At 49.2% G+C, this 19268-nt stretch overlaps 1 protein-coding gene across 29 annotated transcripts in view; it reads right to left on the reverse strand.

The window, feature by feature from the left end:
- EPB41 (erythrocyte membrane protein band 4.1) overlaps nt 1-19268 on the reverse strand; it is a 108095-nt gene that overhangs the window by 57362 nt on the left and 31465 nt on the right. For 15 of the 29 annotated variants that reach the window (XM_064172835.1, XM_064172818.1, XM_064172829.1 and 12 more), the window contains exons 1-2: nt 3585-3740; nt 3018-3483 (exon numbers count right to left, since the gene is read on the reverse strand). In XM_064172835.1, the coding sequence (XP_064028905.1) occupies nt 3018-3483; nt 3585-3679 (561 nt within the window). In that variant the 5' untranslated portion in view covers nt 3680-3740. Of the gene's footprint in view, nt 1-3017; nt 3484-3584; nt 3741-19268 lie in introns of those variants that run through there. The other 14 variants (XM_064172843.1, XM_064172842.1, XM_064172823.1 and 11 more) reach the window with 7 other exon arrangements.

Below are 19268 nucleotides of genomic sequence, written 5' to 3' on the forward strand. Positions count from 1 at the left end.
AGGCTGAAGATGAGCCAGCAGTGTGCCCAGGTGGCCAAGAGAGCCAATGGCATCCTGGCCTGCATCAGGAACAGTGTGGCCAGTAGGACAAGGGAGGTTATTCTGCTCCTGTACTCAGCACTGGTCAGGCCACACCTTGAGTACTGTGTCCAGTTCTGGGCTCCTCAATTCAAGAGAGATGTTGAGGTGCTGGAAGGTGTCCAGAGAAGGGCGATGAAGCTGGTGAGGGGCCTGGAGCACAAACCCTGTGAGGAGAGGCTGTGGGAGCTGGGGTTGTTTAGCCTAGAGAGAGGAGGCTCAGGGGCAACCTCATTGTTGTCTACAACTACCTGAAGGGACACTGTAGACAGGTAGGGTTGGCCTCTTCTCCCAGGCAACCAGCAACAGAACAAGGGGACACAGTCTCAAGTTGTGCCGGGGGAAGTATAGGCTGGATGTTAGGAGGAAGTTCTTCACAGAGAAAGTGATTGGCATTGGAATGGGCTGCCCAGGGAGGTGGTGGAGGCACCGTCCCTGGAGGTGTTCAAGAAAAGACTGGATGAGGCACTTAGTGCCATGGTCTGGTTGACTGGATAGGGCTGGGTGCTAGGTTGGACTGGATGATCTTGGAGGTCTCTTCCAACCTGGTTGATTCTATGATACTAAGGCAGTTCCCCAGCCAGTTTAATCCACTAAGATAGGAGAACAAGACACATTTTGGGGACAGGAGGAATAAGAAAGCTGGGTTGTTTTTTTTCCACTGCCATTTCAGCAGGTTAAATGAGTTCATGGCAGACTCTGACAAATGCTGCAAGTGGCTTGATGCAGCAGGAGCAGAGGAAGAGCAAAACCCTGTCTTTTCAGCCCATCGCATCTCATGAAATCACACCCAGGCACAACTGTGGGGAGGTATTTAAAAACTAAATAATGTCCACAAGCTGCTGACTTCTGCTCCGGCAGGGCTGGGACAATCGGGAGCAGGGAATCAGTCAAAGCTCCTAATTCCTGTCGGTCAGCATATATCAGAGGCAGCACCTCACAAACGCTTTCACAGCAGAAATATCTGCCGAGTGTCACAGTTCACAAAGCCACTGACAGTGATCTAAAATAAGAACCTAAAGAACTAGCACAAATGCTTCACATGGAGCAAAGAGCCCACAGTGAAGGAAAGCTGTGGGTGCAGACTCACATGTGCTCAGAGGCCGTAAGACAAAGTTAAATGAAAAAATAGTGGATTTTATTCATAATTCATGGAATGGTTTGAGTTGGAAGGGACCTTAAAGCTCATCCAGTTCCAACACCCTGCCATGGGCAGAGACACCTCCCATTAGAGCAGGCTGCTCAAGGCCTCATCCAGCCTGGCCTTGAACACCTCCAGAAAGGGGACATCTAAAACCTCCCTGGGCAACTTGTTCAGCGCCTGCCCGCCCTCACTATCAAGAATTTCTTCCTCATCTCCAGTTTCAATCTTCCCTTCTCAGGCTTCAATCCATTCCCTTTCATCTTTTCACTGTGAACCCTTGTCAAAAATCCCTCTCCAGCTTTCTTGTAGCCCCCTTCAGGTACAGAAAGACTGCTCCAAGATCTCCTTGGAGCCTTTTCTTCTCTAGGCTAAACAACCTCAATGCTCTCAGCCTATCCCTATAGGAGATGTGTCCAGCCCTCTGATCATCTTCATGCCCCTCCTCTGGAGATACAATCCCTGTGCTGAAATTCTATGAAAATGTCCAGCTCCTCCCCATTCTGCTAATTCCAACCCCCAGACACATGAGCAGAGTCCATCTCATGGTTTTCACAAGCTCCAAAATTCGGACAAAGAAAGAACAATGTGTTAGAGAGAACCTTCTCCACAGCACTTAATTTTAAGAAGGTGGATTTACAATTACTGCCTGCAGCTGGCAATGCTCTAACTGGTGAAATACTGATCCAGAAGTCAGAGCTTGCAGACAGAAGTACCCCTCTGAAGCCCTTTTAAACTTTACACAGCAGGTGAGCAATCCTGATTTCACACAGACGTGCTACAACTCCAGCAACGCACAAGCTGGCTGGGCCGTATGGAATGTTTATCTCAGGAGAAAGGGCATCCACCTTTCATAGAATCATAGAGCCTCCAAGAATTGGTTCTTAGACCTCTGAGATCATTCAGTCCAACCTTCAACCTAACACCACCATGGCCATTAAATTATGTCCCCAAGTGTGGCATCTGCACTTGAACACCTCCAGGGACAGTCTCCACCAACTCCCTGGGCAGCCTGTTCCAGTGCCTGACCAAATTTCCTCCAGCTTCAGGCAGCAGCAGTGCTAACAGCAGAGCTGCAATTACCCAAGGAGTCAGAGACCCAATACCCCCAAATAACAAACCAGCTGCAGCTATGAGTGTCTCCTGGTGGATTTACCTGTCTCTGCTTCTACCATGCTTTAAAAACTGCAAAAAAACTGCCCCTGGCTGTAAAAAGCAGATATCAGCTACCATGAGCTGGGCTCAGCCAAATGCTGCGCAGAAATCCCTGTCTACATGATGCATAAGCAGAAAATATTTGTATTTGGCAGGCTCAGCACCAGCCCAGCCTCAGCAGGCAACGAGTCCTGAAATACCACATTTGTGCTCCTTGAAGCTAAAGAAACTCTCTCCCAAACCCATGTTCTGTTACAATCTCTGCCTCACGCTAGGACCTGCGCCTTTATTCTGCACATTGCAAGTTGATCCTGAAGAGCAAGTGCTCTGAAGTGAATTATGAACCTGATCACTGATTCTGCTGCAACTTCCCCATCCCTCAGCAGAGTAAAGACAGCATGGGACATTTCAGTTGCGCTGTGAAGTGTGAGCACAATTCCAGCAGCAGGTACTCCATAGGACCATGTGACACAGGAATGCAGGAGTAGGAAGCACACAATGGAACACAGGGAGCTTACAAGAGCTTTTTCTGATCAAGTTTACCACCCTCTCTTGAGTTTTTCTGATCAAGTTTATGACCCTAAACAAGAAGCTTCTATAGTTTTGGCTAAGAAGACACATTTTCAAGAGCAGGGTGTTTTACCTGTGTCTCTGCACTGCTCAAGGAATGGAGATCTAGCGACGGATCAGTTTTGAGCTCAGGCTCAGGAGCTGCAATTGGAGCTTTCACCAGGATGTCTTCACCAGGGCTGGCTCCTAATCCCGCCTCCTTCTGGTCATCTCCCACCTCTTTGGGAGCATCAGTGTCTTTGTCCTCTTCAGACACCTGAGACTTGGGTCTCCTGAGGAAGGAGGAGAAGAGGCGGGAGAGGCGGCGGCCCTCGTAGGTGCGGCGCTCCTTCTTGCTCTGCTCCTCGTGTGCGGGTGTCTCGCCGTTGGAGGCCGTCTGCTTCTGCCCCACCGTGGGTTGCCCCTCTGATGTCTGCTGAGCCCCCTCCTCCAGGGAAGTCTCTTGCTTTTGGGTTCCAGCAGCTCCTTCCTCCTCCTTGGCTTGCTGCTGCTCTGAATTGTTGGTGTCTGCCACTAGACTTTTCTCTGTTGTCATAATGCTGTAAGAGAGGTCAAAATATTTCAGTCAAGAGCTCTCCAACACTCAAGTCTTTATTAAGCTATTCAAACCCAGCCAGAAACACAGACACACCACACTCACCAGTCACGCTGCCCTGTCCTGCCAACTCCCTTAGGAGCAAACACATTTTGCACAAGTTTGCTTTGATGGAAGCATCTCCATCCATGTTTGCCCATGTGTCTTCCATTATTTGGATACTGCTGACTCCAAATGACTAAATTCCCTGGCAGCAGGTCTCTAGAGACTGACAAGAGCAAATTATTAAAAACCAGAAGCAGGCCAACAGAAGGAAATAACAGAAGGTCTTGTTCCACAGGGCTGTCCTGAGGTCCCCTCTTCTTCCAGGTTCCCATTTCCCTCTGGCAGCACTGGTTGCAGGAGCAGAGCACGTAAGATCTGTAGAATCATTTAGGTTGGAAAAGAACTTTAAGATCAATGAGTCCAGCCATATGAAGACATACATATGACCAGATAATCTTCCTCCTACCACACCATGCCAAAGCCACAGATGACCTCCAATGGGTTCTCGTGTTACAGCTGCCACCACCACAACCGGAAAGAGAAAACTGCTCCCTAAGAGTCAGAAATTACAGTTACAACAAATTTTAACAGATGCTCACTTCTAAACATCCCTGGAAGAGGCCACAGACCCTCGCCATAATTCCCCTTTAGGAGGAATTATTTAAGCATGAGGGACTACACTGCTGCTCTGCTCCAGGTGGGACTCAACGGAGGTGATTAACTACATTGACCTTCACAACACCAGTCCAGCATGGCCAGGCAGGGTTCAGGGCTCATGAGATCTTTGCATTGCACACTGGAGAAATGTAAACCAAAAAAGCTTCAAACCATCTCCACGAGAGCGAGCAGATTTCTTTAGAGCCTGTGCAACTAAGCTGACGCAATGTTTATCTCAACTTTAGCCCAAGCTGTTGACACAAAAAGATGGAAATCACATGAGAATATCTATTTAAGGTATAAGAGGACCCAAAATAATCATGCTTTAGAGAGGATAGAACTAATCTCTGTGCACTGCATCACATGCATCTGCAGCAATAAATTGCCACTGCTTACACAGAGCAAAGAGCTCATAATCCGACGCCTCTCGAGCCCCGGGCCCAAGCCCCAGCGTGCAAATGTTTGCTCCACAACACAAAAGCAGGAAACATTTCAAGACGTCACTCTCCTACATACTGCTGCATTCAACCGTTTTAACTCACCCTAACTGCCAACATAACCAGAGCATTTGAAAGAGAAAAGATCTCCTCCTTTGCCAAGGTATTCACCCCTTGTGTTTAATGCTCAATGTTATTCCTAAAGCCATGATTGAAACACAGCAGCATTAGAGTCCTTCACTGCACTAACTTCTCCAGCAAGGCAAATTTTCTGAGTTTACAAAGTTTGGTTTGGTTTGATTTTGGGGGATTTGCAGGGGATTAGTGTAAGGAAGGCTTTTGGAAACTTCTTTAGTGTGAGGGTGCTGAAGCCCTGGAGCAGGCTGACCAGAGAGGTTGTAGAGTCTCCTCCTCTGCAGAGCTTCCAACCCCTCCTAGCCATTATGATCCTGGGCAAGCTACTGTGGGTGCCCTGCTGGAGCAGGGGCATTGGACTGGACGATCTCCAGAGGTCACTTCCAACCCCCACCACACTGATAACCTGGGAATCTGTGACTCTGGAAAAAGCAGGTATGGTAACTCCCAGGGTCCGTGCTCCCATCAGAGTGGTGTCAGATTTGGGACAGTATCCCTGAACTCTTTGAAACCTCTTCACTCGGACTCAGCCCCACCAGCCAGCTTTGGGGATGAGTTGCATGGCCTCTTTTAACCCAGATTCATGCAGCAGTCAGGTTTACAGCCTCATGCCCTGCTCATGCTCTTCTCCTTGGTGAGCTGCTCTAGGTTTCTTCAAACCCAGCAGAGAGGTGGTGGCACTGGCAAGAGCAGCTTTCTGCTCACACTGAGGAAACAAGGCTTGAGCACATAGCCTGTACAGGCACCTGATGAACCAGGGACATCACAAGGTAAAGATGCTGCCAAAACCCAGATGTGGCAGGGATCTGGGCTAAATAGACACACAGATGTGCAGAAACCCACACTACACTGGTTCTCCTCCTTCAGCTCATCTATAAGAGAAAGTGGCAAGGTCCAAGCAGATGAAAGGCTATGATGGATTCACACAGCACCCAGACAGGTCCAATCAGCACCCTCAAGAAGGGGACAGCTTTGTGACTGCTGATCACCCTCAATTCCCTTTTCCCCTTAACCAGGGGCATCGGCAAGAAGGGAAAGCAACTGAAACCCAACCACACACAGGGCACAAGAGTTCATAGGCCAAGGGCTGGCCAACCACAGCTACCACACCACACAGCGATCTCTGAACGCTGGGACATCCAAACAGCAGCAGGGTGAGGGAGGGCTGCCAGCACGCAGGGGTGGGATTGAGATTACCACAAGTTTGGCGGGGCCAAGAAGGTATTAGGGCCTGAATGGGGTCTGCACCTCAGTTCAGAGAAGGTTCTGAAGAGGCTGAGCTAATGGGATGTGGGGCAGGAGCACGGGGCTGTGATCGTTTGCAGACAGCAGACAACTTAAGCCCTGTGGCTCATGCTGCTGATTCTGTTCCTCCTGTGACCCTTTCTACAGATGCTGCCAGCCCTGTTAGCAACCCACGGCTCCAACTGCAGTCACCTCAGCCACCATGCAGCCAATGCATGGTCTCAACAGCTCTCCAAACTTCTCCAAAAGCCTGAGGAGCAGGCCTGTGTGAACCTCCTGAAGGTCAACAAGCACAAAGGCAAGGTCCTGCACATGGGTTGGGGCAACTCTTGGTATCAATCCAGGCTGCAGAATGAACTGGAGAGCAGCCCTGTGAAGAAGGACTTGGTGCCAGTTCATGTCCAACTTTTCACCCCCCCAGCACCCCAAGCGCTGCAAGCCTATCCCCAGCCATATCCTGGGCTGTGTGGGCAGCAGGAGCAGGGAAGGGATTCTGCCCCTCTGTTCCTCTCTGTTGAGACACCCTCTGCAGTGCTGGGGCCAGCTCCTCAGCACAGGCAGGATATGTTAGAGAGGAACCAAAGAACAGGAACGTTAGAACGCCTGGAAGCCCCCTGCTGAGAGGCCAGGCTGAGAAAGTTTGGGTTGTTCAGCCTGGAGAAAAGACAGCTCCAGAGAGACCTTCTGATGGCCTTTCAGTGACAGACTGTCAAGCAAGGCCTGCTGTGACAGGACGAAGGGTGATGGTTTGAACTAAAAGAGGAAGATTCATAGCGAAGTAAGAAATGTTTGACATTGAGAATGTTAAGTGCCTGTCCCAGTTTATCCAAAGAAGTGGGAGATGCCCAACCCCTGAACCATGGCAGGTCAGGTTGTTTGGGGCTCTGAGCAACTTGCTCTAATTGCAGGTGTCCCTGATGACTGCAATGGGTTGGACTGGATGACCTTGAAAGGTCCCTTCCCACCCAAACCAGTCTTTGATTCTATAAAACTCCTCGAGATGCCTTCCAGTATCTGAAGGGGGCCTACAGGAAGGCTGAGGACAACTATTGACAAGGTTTTGTAATGACAGGATGAGAAGTAATGGATTTAAACTGGACGAGGGGAGATTCAAACTAGAAGTTAGGAAGGGTTCTTTACAACGAGGGTGGTGAGACTCTGGCACAGGTTGCCCAGGGAGGTTGTGGGTGTTCCCTCCCAGGAGGTGTTCAAGGCTAGGTTGGATGAGGTCTTGAGTGAACTGTTCTAGTGGAAGGTGCCCCTGCCTACAGCAGGGGGTTGGAACTGGATGATCTTTGAGGTCCCTTACGACCTAAACCATTCTATAATTCTATGCCTCAGGGCAGTGCAGACAGCAGTGAAGTACACACAGCCAAACATGCATCACCCCAAGCCCATGACACAGGACAGATTCGCTATATCTAGCTCCCAGGACAGAGCTCCTGATGCCTCAGCATGCAAAGAGCAGGATGGACACATGGCAAGACCATCCCTCCATGACAACGCAAGAGTGAGCTCCCTTCTGCATCAGAAGCAGCCTACTTTGCAGTGCTCCCATAATGTTTGTTTGGGGCAAATACACTTGCAAGAATCATTATCAAAACACATCATGCTACAAGCTCTCAAAAAGGCAGAATCAAGGCTCCTGAGATGAGGAGCGCAGGGAGGACACAAGCTCTTATCAGCCTTGGTAAACGGAAGGGACAGGCCACAAACAAACACTTCCTCTGGAGGTAGTTTTCTCTCTTCCAATACCAACAATTCTTACATTTCAAAGACGTAGTCAGGGACCTCTCCCAGCACAGGAAGGTGGGTCTCACAGGTGATCACCAAATGCCTCTGTGTCTTTCCTCCATCTCTGGGAACCACTTCACAGCCTGGTCAGATCCTCTTGGCAGGGCTGGGCATATCTAAGCCCTCCCCTTCCCAATAAACATTTCATAGCAGCAGCCAGCATCAGGACCTCACTGGATGCAGACCTAAACATGATTCTGCACCATGTGTCTTCATGGCTGGTTCTCTCCCTTGTAATGTTCAGAAAAGGTTTCCTATTAGGCTCTCAACCAAAAGCAAAGAGACTTGAGAGCATGCAACATACCCAAGGGATTGGGTTGTTGTGACAAAATCACCTTTGCTGCATGGAGATGTTTCCAACCCAGCCCACAGCAGAGCCAACGTGAGCAGAGGTACCTATCTAAGCTCTTCAGCTCAGTTTGGAGAAAGCTCTGCTGAGAGCCAAACCACAAGCAGGTTTTTATTTAAACTAAAGTTTCTTCCATCACTGTTTCACAAAGCAATTCTGCAGAGCCTGTAGGTGCCTTGGGAGCTCCTTGGATGCTGAAGGAGGATGCTGAAGGAGGATGCTCTGCTTTTGCAGCAGCACCCAAGCAGTGCTGCTCACCACCTGCACTAAGCTGCCACATTTCTAAATGCTGATTGCTTTTTTCCGGTAGAGCAGGAGGGTTTGATGACAAATTGCCAGTTAAAGGCAGGCTCTTCACAAGTCTAATGCAGAGATGGAATGAACAAATCACAGCAGAACTTAGCTATGATTCCAAGTAGAGATTGCAGAGTGAACACCTTCTCCGAACTGAGCTCAAGCACTTCGCTGAACCATTCCCAAGGTTAAGAGTACCCTGCTGCAGACAAGACTTTATCAACAGGAAGAAGTCTGGAATAAAGGTCATTAAACACACCCAAAGCAGCACGTGAGAAGACAAACAGACTCCTACCTAAGGAGGTCCACGTCGACTTTCCCACCAACAGCACCCCCACTTCATCCACACCTAATCAAAATCCCAGCATGGTGGAGGTTGGAAGGGACCTCTGGAGATCATCCAGCCCAACCTACCTAATCAAGCAGGTGCACCCACAGCGACTTGCCCAGAATCACAATGGCCGGGGGTGTTGGAAGCTCTCCAGTGGAGGAGACTCCACAACCTCTCTGGTCAGCCTACTTCAGGCTCCAGCACCCTCACACCAAAGTTTCTCCTCCTGTGCAGATGGAACCTCCTGGGTGCTGCTTTACAGGTAAGTTCCTCTGCTTGCCTTAGTGTCCAGGACTCTTCCCGGAACTCCTCCTCTCCAAGAGCCCATTTGCCTTCTTGGCTATGAGGGCACACTGGTGGCTCATGGTGAACTTGTTATCCACCTGCACTCCCAAATCCTTCTCTGCAGAGCTGCTTTCCAGCAGGTCAGCCCCTCATCTACACTGCTGCTGGGGGCTACTCCTCCACAGGGGCAGGACCTTGTTGAATTTCTAGCAGACATCAAAAGGCAGCCATCCTCTAAATGAAATCATCTCTCTTTTCCAGCCTGCACATCTGCCCAATCATTTATCTAAAACACAGCCTTGGAGTAGCTCAGTAGATCCCAACTTCTCCCTGTCAACACTCTCAGCTTGAAGGATGCAGAAAAACTTTTTCCCTGCACTTGAGCTCCTGGGAAGCCACAAAGTTAGTTCTCTGGGAATAACCATGCTGCTCCTTGGGGTTGTTTCATGGTCACAGTAATTGAGCTGTGGTTAGACTTGATTATCTTAAAAGCCTTTTCCAACCTAACTGGTTCTCTGGTTCTGTGGCCAGTTCCAACAGTTCAGAGAAACACCAAACATGTAGACAGACATCTGTCACTGTCTCCTGCCTGTCACCATAGAATCATAGAATCAGCCAGGTTGAAAGAGACCTCCAAGATCATCCAGTCCAACCTAGCACCCAGCCCTAACCAATCAACTAGACCATGGCACTAAGTGCCTCATCCAGTCTTTTCTTGAAGACCCCCAGGGACGGTGCCTCCACCACCTCCCTGGGCAGCCCATTCCAATGGGAAATCACTCTCTCTGTGAAGAACTTCTTCCTAATATCCAGCCTATACTTACCCTGGCACAATTTGAGACTGTCCCCCCTTGAATGAAATCTAACTTATTCCTGTCTCCAAGCTGGGGAAAATGATTTATGGCTCACACAATAACTGAACTTCAGAGACCCAAGGGCCTGCCCACAGGAAGTTCCATTTCTCAGAAATACAAACGGTCTGGCGGGGATGCCCAGCACTAGATGTGGCATTGCTGGAACAAACTGCCTGGACCTTTCTACCCAAACCCATGCCACTTCGGCACATGCTGCTGCTCCAGCAGGAGGGAAACTTCTGCTAACAACAGGCCTCAAAACATGAGTTTCAGCAACACAGTAGGGTTTGTAACTGTGCTCCTTCCTGTTTCATAATATGTGTGAAAAGCACACGACTCACCAGGGCAACCACACCAAGAGCTGCTCTGAAACAGAGAGCACAGGCTGAAAACTCAGCTTCTTGAGAACCTGCAACATGTGCAGCAGACCTGTGTCTGTGGGTGGGGAAGAGGAGGAAACTGCAACTGCCAAAAGCAGGACTCACCCCACACCTGCACATGAGCTGCGTATCCTGCACAGGATCTTTACTACAACTACAAACAGCAAAAGGAAAGCTGTGGCTGGGGGGTGTGGAAGCAAAGTATGAAATTGTCCCCCTGTACTGGGCACTGGCGAGACCACACCTTGAACACTGGGTTCAGTTTTGGGTCCCTCACTCCAAGAAGCGCATCGAGGAGCTGGAGTAGGTCCAGAGAAGGACAATGTAGCTGGTGAAGGGTCTGGAGAACAGGGCTGGTGAGGAGCAGCTGAGGGACCTGAGGGTGTTCAGCCTGCAGGAGGCTGAGGGGAGACCTCATTGCACTCTACAGCTCCATGAAAGGCTGGAGCCAAGTGGGAGTTAGGCTCTTCTGGAATGGGCTGCCCGGGGAGGTGGTGGAGTCGCCGTCCCTGGGGCACTTTAAGGCAAGGTTGGACGTGGCACTTGGTGCCATGGTCTAGCCTTGAGCTCTGTGGTAAAGGGTTGGACTCGATGATCTGTGAGGTCTCTTCCAACCCTTATGATACTATGATATGATAAGAAGTGACAGGAGAAGAAATGGCCTCAAGTGGCACCAGGGCAGCTTTACATTGGACATTAGAGAAACTTTCCCACTGAGAGGGTTCTCAAAGCCTGGCACAGGCTGTCCAGGGAGGGAGCTGAATCCCTATCCCTGGAGATGTTTCAAAGAGGCAGAGATGTGGTGCTGAGGGCCATGGAGAGTTATTAGAGAATGGTTGGACTGGAGGACCTGAAAGTTTTTTTTCAAGATGAAATGATTCTGTGACTCTATGAATCCAAACATGGTAAAATAAGAAATACAAATAAGCTTAAAATAAAGCACCAGAACCTTTCAAATTTCATTTAATGGAGTTACTTTGAGGGATAATTAGCACTGGCATTTTATAACCCCTGTTAGGATGAACATGCATCATCTTGTGCTGGTACTTTGAATCCTGAACAAAAGAGCTGTTGCTGCTCAGCCAGCAATGCTGCCTCACCCGGAGGGCAACAGGAGACTTGAAGAGCCTCATCCAACAAGGGAAAAATAAAGCACCCAACACAACACAGATGGCACATTACAATCACTCGGATTTAATTCTCACTAGACCAGCCCTCATAATCTACTGCACACCCAGCAGCACAGCACCATGCCCCTCTTTCATCTCCTGGTATCGTTCAGCTTTCCTATTTAAATGAGGGCAAAAATAGTAGCTCACCATCTGCTGAAAGCAAAATAATTTATGTGAAATTGAAGACTGGGCTTATAAAATGACCTGACTGAATAGAGCAGTAAGTGCACTACAACCCAAGTACATGGGAGCTCCTCCCATCTATCCTCAGAAATCCTCCCACTAACTTGCCAAAAGCACTAAGCAAATCATCAGTTTAGCTCAAGTGCTGCTTCCTATCCCGTAGCAAGCAGCAGAAGCCATCCTTGGGGGCTCCTTTCCCCTGCTTCAGCTGAGGCAGAAATAACCCTTTGCTCAATTGCCTCGTGCCTGCTGAAGCCTTCCCTCCAAACCACTCAACCACATCAAGCCCTCCATCCTGAGTTCAGCCTCACGGGTACACTTGCTCTGAAACGCTCCTCTGAAGAAGGTGCTGGTATCTGCCCAGCTTCACTCAGGAAGGGAGGGACCCCCAGCAATCATCTCCACCCCACTGACAACTCTGGCTCCTGCACTCTGCTGATAGCATCCCCGGGAGGGCCCATCCCCCAGCCTCCTATGGAGGCAGGGAGCAAGAGCAGTCTCACACCCACAGGAGGAGGTGGGCACCAGAAATCTGTGCCAAGGAGCAGCAGTGCAGCAGGTGAGCAACGTCAACGGTGCACAGGCTCCAGCCCAGCAGCTCACTCGACCAACACCCTCCCGAATTTAGTCTGAAGGAATACCAAGGGTACTTTGCTGCAATGACAGCAAAACAGAGGTACCAGAGATGACAATAGCCTGCTTCCTCCAGCTGCATGCTGCTTTCTACAGCAACAGATCTCCAGCCACCAAAGAGGAGGATTTTTCACCATGCATAATTCATAAGGCTTTGCGTTTTCCCTGCCTGAACACAGATGTGTTTACTCACACTGTTCCTCATTTAAAACCAAGGTTTAACGTAACAGGGCTCATTTGCCTTCCTTACAGTTTTTCAAGCACAGGGGGGTAAAAGCTCTTTTTGCTTTCGACGTTCTCCCTTTGCCTGTTTCCAAACCAAAGCTATAATTAGAACCCAGAGGGACCGGCACAATCCTTTGATGAAGAGCTGTCTGCTGGATAAGCACCAGCCCTGCACATACACACAGCCTGGCACCTGCCAAGCGCCCACCACTGCAGCACTGACAGCTGGAAATCAGAGAATGGGTTGGGCTGGAAAGACCTGCTCTAATGTCTACCTGGAGCCTTCTCTTCAGGCTGAACAGCCTCAACTCTCTCAGTCTCTCCCCAGAGGGATTTCTCCAGCGCCCTGATCATCTTCGTGGCCTCCTCTGCACCTGCTCCGAGAAGGACAATTTCATGTCCTTGTTGTGTTGGGGCACCAGAAACAGATGCAGTACTGCAGGTGCATTCTGATGGAACAAAGTAGAGGGGATGTTTGATACTAACAGCTCTTAACAGGCTCCATCCCCTGCCTGCAGAAACACAAGTCCTCTCCCAGCTAGCTGTACCTCCCCAAGGCACAGAGTAATGAGGAATGGAAGATGCAGACCCCCCAACCAGATGCTGACCTTGCCCCCAGACTAGGAATAGCAAAGCATCTTCTGCTGGTACCATGCAGATGAGGAAGTTGGGGAGACACCTGCTTCAGAAAGTTCCTTTTGGAAATAATTCAGACTCTGACCCGATCCAGGCTCCTGTCTCAGCCTAAGGGCAGCTGGCAAACAGCACCATTTGAAGCCTGAATGCAACCATGTTCTCAAACAGACCTGGTCCAGAGGTAATCCCCAGGCAAACCAGTCATTCAGATGTTTTCCCAAGTACTCATACCCACAAGCTAGATGCTGTTTACAAACCCTCAAGGACTGACTCAGTTTGCATGAGACAAACTCAAGCGCCACCAGGGCCCCAGAACATTGTCCCAATAATGCAGCATCAAGCATTACAGAAGAGCATCACTGCTCATACACTCGGACACTTAACACCACCTCTAGAAGGATGTTTTTCTTCCCATATTCCCTGCTGCTGATGCTCAGTGACCCTAAAGTTTCGCCTGGGGTGGCTTCACAAGCTGAAGAGCAAAGGAGATGGTTCCTGGGAAATCACAGCAGGAGTGGAAGGTGCTTTGGTCGCAGCCGTTCAGGGACCCTGCACCTGCGTGGCATGTGCCTGAAGTCAAACAAACCACAGCAGATGACTGTGTCAGGATCAGTGGCACATCCTCATCAGCAGTCTCCACCCCACAGCATAGCAGTCTTCTCTCAGCAAGGCTGTGAAGCCCACGTTGGGTACAGCTTCCTCATATTTCCATTACACAGTGTTCACTGTCCCAGATTTGGCAAGGCACTGCCCACTCCATGCACACAAAAGCACCTCACAGATGCCTGAAAGTCCTGCCCTGTGCCCAGCATCTCACACACCCATTTCACTTCTGCTTCTATGGAACAAGGTCCCACCTCACCATCCTCAATAGCCAACAGCTGGCAATGATAATGGGGAGAAGAGATAACGGGGTGACACAATTGTGAGATCCTCAAGACTGCATTGCCAAGGAAAGCCTCTCATCCCCACCAGAAACAAAGATCAAATGAGAGGAAGCATGAAGCAGTGATTAAACACTGTCTTCTGTGCTCAGCAGTTAATTATGCACCAATTAGGGAGGGGCTCAGTGCTGTGACTTCCCCAGAGCTGCTCCTCTTGGTACCTGATAGGGCTTCAGTAGTACCATCAGCCTGCCTGTTTGTTTTTTCCACCCAACAGTGGAATCAGCCAGTTTTCAATTTTAATCCCCTTAATTAGGGGTGTGCAGCAGTCTTCATTCCTTAATTACATCCATTGACATATGTGATGCAATACATTCACAAACAACCATTTTCACTGGAGATGGCTTGGAATCAAAATTGCCAACTTCCCCACACAACCTACCATGCTGGGTGCCAGCCTGGCTTCCTGTGTTTTATCTCACGCACAGCCCAGAAAAGTGATTGTCCTTCAATAATGGAGGGGGAAGACCTTCTGGTGGCCTTTCAGGATTTAAACGGGCTGAAAAGAAAGCTAGGGATAGACTTCAGAGCAGGGCCTGTTGTGACAGGACAGGTGACAGTTTGAACTAAAAGAGGGAGATTCAAGCTGGAGAGAAGGAAGATAATTTTTACTTTGAGGGTGGTCCAGGCTGTCCAGAGAGGTGAGAGAGACCCCATCCCTGTTCATATGGTTGAACCATATGACCTCTAAAGGTCCCTTCCAGGACCATTCCAGGATTCTGTGACTCTTACCACCTTTTCTTTGGCAAGATTTAAGCAGGAGCTGGCCACAGCACTGAGCAGCCCTCGGCACCCGTGTGAAGCAGCAGAGTGGGAACTCCTGGTAAAATCCTGCACTAAAAAAAGTTGCAGTTTCAGGTGACGCTCTCAATACCTAGCAGGGGCTGCAGGAACAACATTCCAGTGTCTAACTGGGTGCTTTTGGTGCATCACCTTTGGTAGCTCTGCTGTTTCACTGCAGTTGCTCAGATATCAGCAATCCCTTTCATCTGCTGGGACAGCAAACAAAGAGAGCACTTTATTACCACCACTGCAGCTGCCCAGCCCAAATAATGACACTATCACCTCCTGCCTGCCCACTGAGCCATCACTGTTACCCCACGGGGTGTCTCTGTTCACTCCGCCTCTGAACACCACCCCAGACTCCATCCTGAGGCACTAATGGCTCACCAGAACACAGCAGCGGAGCTTCAGTGTACAGCCTGTCCTATCATGATGGGAAACAGTGAGCAAGATATTAAAGATCATCTTGGGGGAAAAGAAGAACACTGATTTTAAAATGGGAAGGAAGATAACATGGCATTGTGAGTTATATTCTGCTGCTGAAGACCCAAGACAGTGTCTTTGCTGGTCCCCTCTGCTCAGTTCCTGCCTTAACCCTCTTGCTCATGGTCAGTGCAATCATTTGCGCCCAGGAGGAACTGTGCACAAGTGGTGCCACCTTCAACTTACAGAAAGTAAAAGGAAGCTGTGTTCCAGGGAGGGGGTCAGAAACACTCATTGCCCTCATATTACTTCTATTTTCAGTTGCTGCCCTCTTCTCTGCACTTGATGGGCTGGCATAGGAAGAGGTTTGTAGGTTTAGAAGCTGAACACACTTGAGCAATTCTCGAGAGGTATTTTCTACTTCTCCAACTCTCACCTTTCCCATTCAGCACCCTATGAGGACTGATTAGTGCTGAGCATCATACAGGTGCTCTTGGTCAACCTTCTGTACAACACACCACAGCACCCTCCTTTCCAGGGTGTTTAATCCTGGTGATCCAAACATTGCTCTGCCCGGGAGTCCACTCTAAAAGGGATCTCTCCCACTCTCCTGCTCAGCTGCCCTAGATCTGTGCTCACTCCACCACCTATCTCCTCTCATTCCTGGGCGTAACCCAGGTCTCTCCTCCCCAACCTGCTCACAGCCTCCCCTGGCAGCCTTTTCAATCTTCTCCCTTTCATGCAGCATTAAACACAGCACCAGGAGAAGCTTAATGTCCTCAAAGGCATTAAAGAGAGCCTGGCTATAAGGGCAAGCAGAGAGAGGATAGGGAACAGAGGCACTCCTTTGACACTGTAAATCGGCTTTCTCCACTCCCACCACTGCTGATACCCACAACCAGTGTTGACATATAATCATGGGTGTCAATACCCACCACCACATCACTGTCAACATGCTGCCAGCCACCTTCCAGCTGAGAAGACAACAGCAAACAGCTCCCAACTTTTTTGACACTGCAGTGTCAGAAAGAAAAAGAATAAATCAAATGAAGAGCCCTGCAAGACAAACTATTCCCCATAGTAAGGATAAAGCATGAGCAGAGAAGAGAAAGCATCTGGCTTAAATGTGTCCCTGTTACGAGGGAGATGGAGCTGCCTTCTGGGAGAGCTGCGGCTCTTGTGCCCACAACCCAGCATCCCAAGGCTTGCATTGTACAAGTTCGGTCTCAGAATAATCCTTACTCTATCCAATTTATGCACATGTGAGTGCACACTCACCCACAACAATACAAAGGCAGCATATATAAGTGCATGGGTTTTTGGAGAAGCTTTGCATTTTTTCCTTTCTTTCTATTTAAATCCCAGTTGTGCAACTGACTCATGCACAAGTGAAGCCTCATTAGGCGCAACACTGTTTTAGCCAGCTGAAAGCTCCCCAGACTCGTGAGGACTCAGGGTATCTCAGCTATTTATCATGCACCAAATTCCAGAGAAAAGTAAGAAAAAAAACGTATTAACCTCAGTGGTTTGGACTCAAGACCTACTGGGTCTTGTCTGGCACCCAGTACTGAAGGCTGAATAGACAGTCCAAGCTCAGATTATGCCACAAAACGGCTGCGAGCCCCAGAGGCGCAATACCAGATGAGTGAGCTCCTCTTTTCAGCAAGCCGCTGACAGCAGGAGCTACACAACAATGTTGTTGAAATCCACATTCACGAAGCACAAGGGGATGAAATGCCACACAAATCCCCTTTTCTGCAAGCTCTGTTGATACCATTGTTCAGGCTAAAACTGCTATGAGAAGACCCCTCAAATGAGGCCAGGGTGAAAGAGTGGAGAGAGCAAAAAGCATTGGTGAGCTCACCCAGGCTTCCCAGCCAGGTGGCTCACATCAAACCCTCTTTGCTCCTTCAAAAAACACATTCTCAAACCACTTCCATCACAATTCATTCAGGTTCTCTTTATCTATACACAGGCTGAAGGTAGATGGCTGCCTGTTCCTCTGTAAGATGAAAATAATGAACATGCAAACAAGGTCTAATCGGGTTCAGCTGGCTCCGAGACACCACCTCGCCACATATGCTCTGAGCAGTGCACTGTGGAAAAGGAGAGCAGAGAAAAGACAGTCCCAGAAGGCAAAGTGGAGTTTGAAGCAAGAATTATGGCTTAAGAGTACAAAGCAAAGACAGAAACAAACACAATGAGCTGGTCTTCTCTTTAGGAAGGACATCAGTGCACACACACACAGCAGCCCGAGTTTGCTGCAGCTCCCCAGACCAAACAAGCTGCAAAAAAATACTCAGAAGTGAACAAGTGCACAGCAAGAACATTTGATTGACTAATTCCTCAAAATCTATCTGCCTAATGGGGTGTTGCTCCCTCTTAGCAGCTGGGGAAGCAGAAGACCTGCTCCTGCTCTGCACATTAGAATTTGGCTGGGTGTGCCTTGGAGCACCCACCCGGCTCACAGCACTACCATGTGGATTTGCCATTCCCCAGGTGCTTTACCTGCTGACATTATGACCACAAAGCCTGTTTGGTTTATTTAACCATGCTCCTGCTCTTAAGCTACCATCCAATTACTACTCCAAATTACTCAGCACTCAAGAGCTGATATTAATTACAGCATTCCCTGTGCAGAAGGCTGCTGCTGGCTGGACTGTACAGAGATGGAAGCTTCAAACCTGCTGGCATCCAGGACCAGTATCTCCTCTGGGAAAATAAATGGACGCTCCTGGTTTCAGTTGTGCACTAACAGCCTTGAATGAAAGGAGCAGAAGGTCACCATGCAGAGCACATGGATGACTTCCGCAAGCCCACAAAGCCGTAGGGGACCATCCTGAGTACCGCACTGGCTTGTTGCCTGCGTGACAAACTAGCAAGTTAAAAATCAAGTATCTGCACTGCTCCAAGCTGCAATTTTTTCCCATTTGCATTTAAAAACAATTATAATTCATTGCTTGGAGCCACAAAGGCAGATTTTTCTTTAGAAGAAAGCAACAAATTTCAAGCACTATTTCCCAAAGCACCATCACAAGAGCTCAGAGCTTCCAGCACCAAGAGGTCTGGATCCTTTTGTGTCTTGGTGTCAACCTTTAAGCTTGTGCAAAGCCTGGGGATCTCCCACGTTGTTTTCAAGAAACATGCCTCATCCTCATTCCCAAACACCTCTGACCTGGCTACACCCATGAAACACTTCGCGAATAGATAAAAACACAGTAAATGGGAAAACAAAGCTAGACCAAACACACATTCCCGAGTTGCAGCTTCCTCCAGAGAAAAGGAATCATGCGACTGCTGGGCTTGGCTTACACTGGGATGTCGAGAGAAGAGGAGGCTCAGGGGCGACCTCATTGCTGTCTACAACTACCTGAAGGGACACTGTAGACAAGTAGGGTTGGCCTCTTCTCCCAGGCAACCAGCAACAGAACAAGGGGACACAGTCTCAAGTTGTGCCGGGGGAAGTATAGGCTGGATGTTAGGAGGAAGTTCTTCACAGAGAGAGTGATTGGCATTGGAATGGGCTGCCCAGGGAGGTGGTGGAGGCACAGTCCCTGGAGGTGTTCAAGAAAAGACTGAATGAGGCACTCGGTGCCACGGTCTAGTTGACTGGATAGGGCTGGGGGATAGGTTGGACTGGATGATCTTGGAGGTCTCTTCCAACCTGGTTGATTCTATGATGCAGCTGGCTGCATTTCTGCACTGTGCTCCTAACTTGCTTCATTAGAAAGGCTCTGATGATGTTTTCCAACTGCAGCAATACAGACAGGCTTGGACTTTGCTCCATTTGGGCTTTTGTTTTAAAGAAACAGCTCAAAATGGGAGTGTTTCTGCTGAAGCAGATCCGGGTATTCAGCACGGGGATAGAAACAAGCAAACCCTAGAACTACGCAGAAATGACTCATCCACAAAACTCATACTTCAGAAGCGGCAACTCCACTCCAGCATGACTCTAGTTCAAAACCAAATGTTCTTAACGTAGGC

The sequence above is a fragment of the Pogoniulus pusillus genome, chromosome 37, assembly GCF_015220805.1.
Source record: "Pogoniulus pusillus isolate bPogPus1 chromosome 37, bPogPus1.pri, whole genome shotgun sequence".
Lineage (NCBI taxonomy): Eukaryota > Metazoa > Chordata > Aves > Piciformes > Lybiidae > Pogoniulus > Pogoniulus pusillus.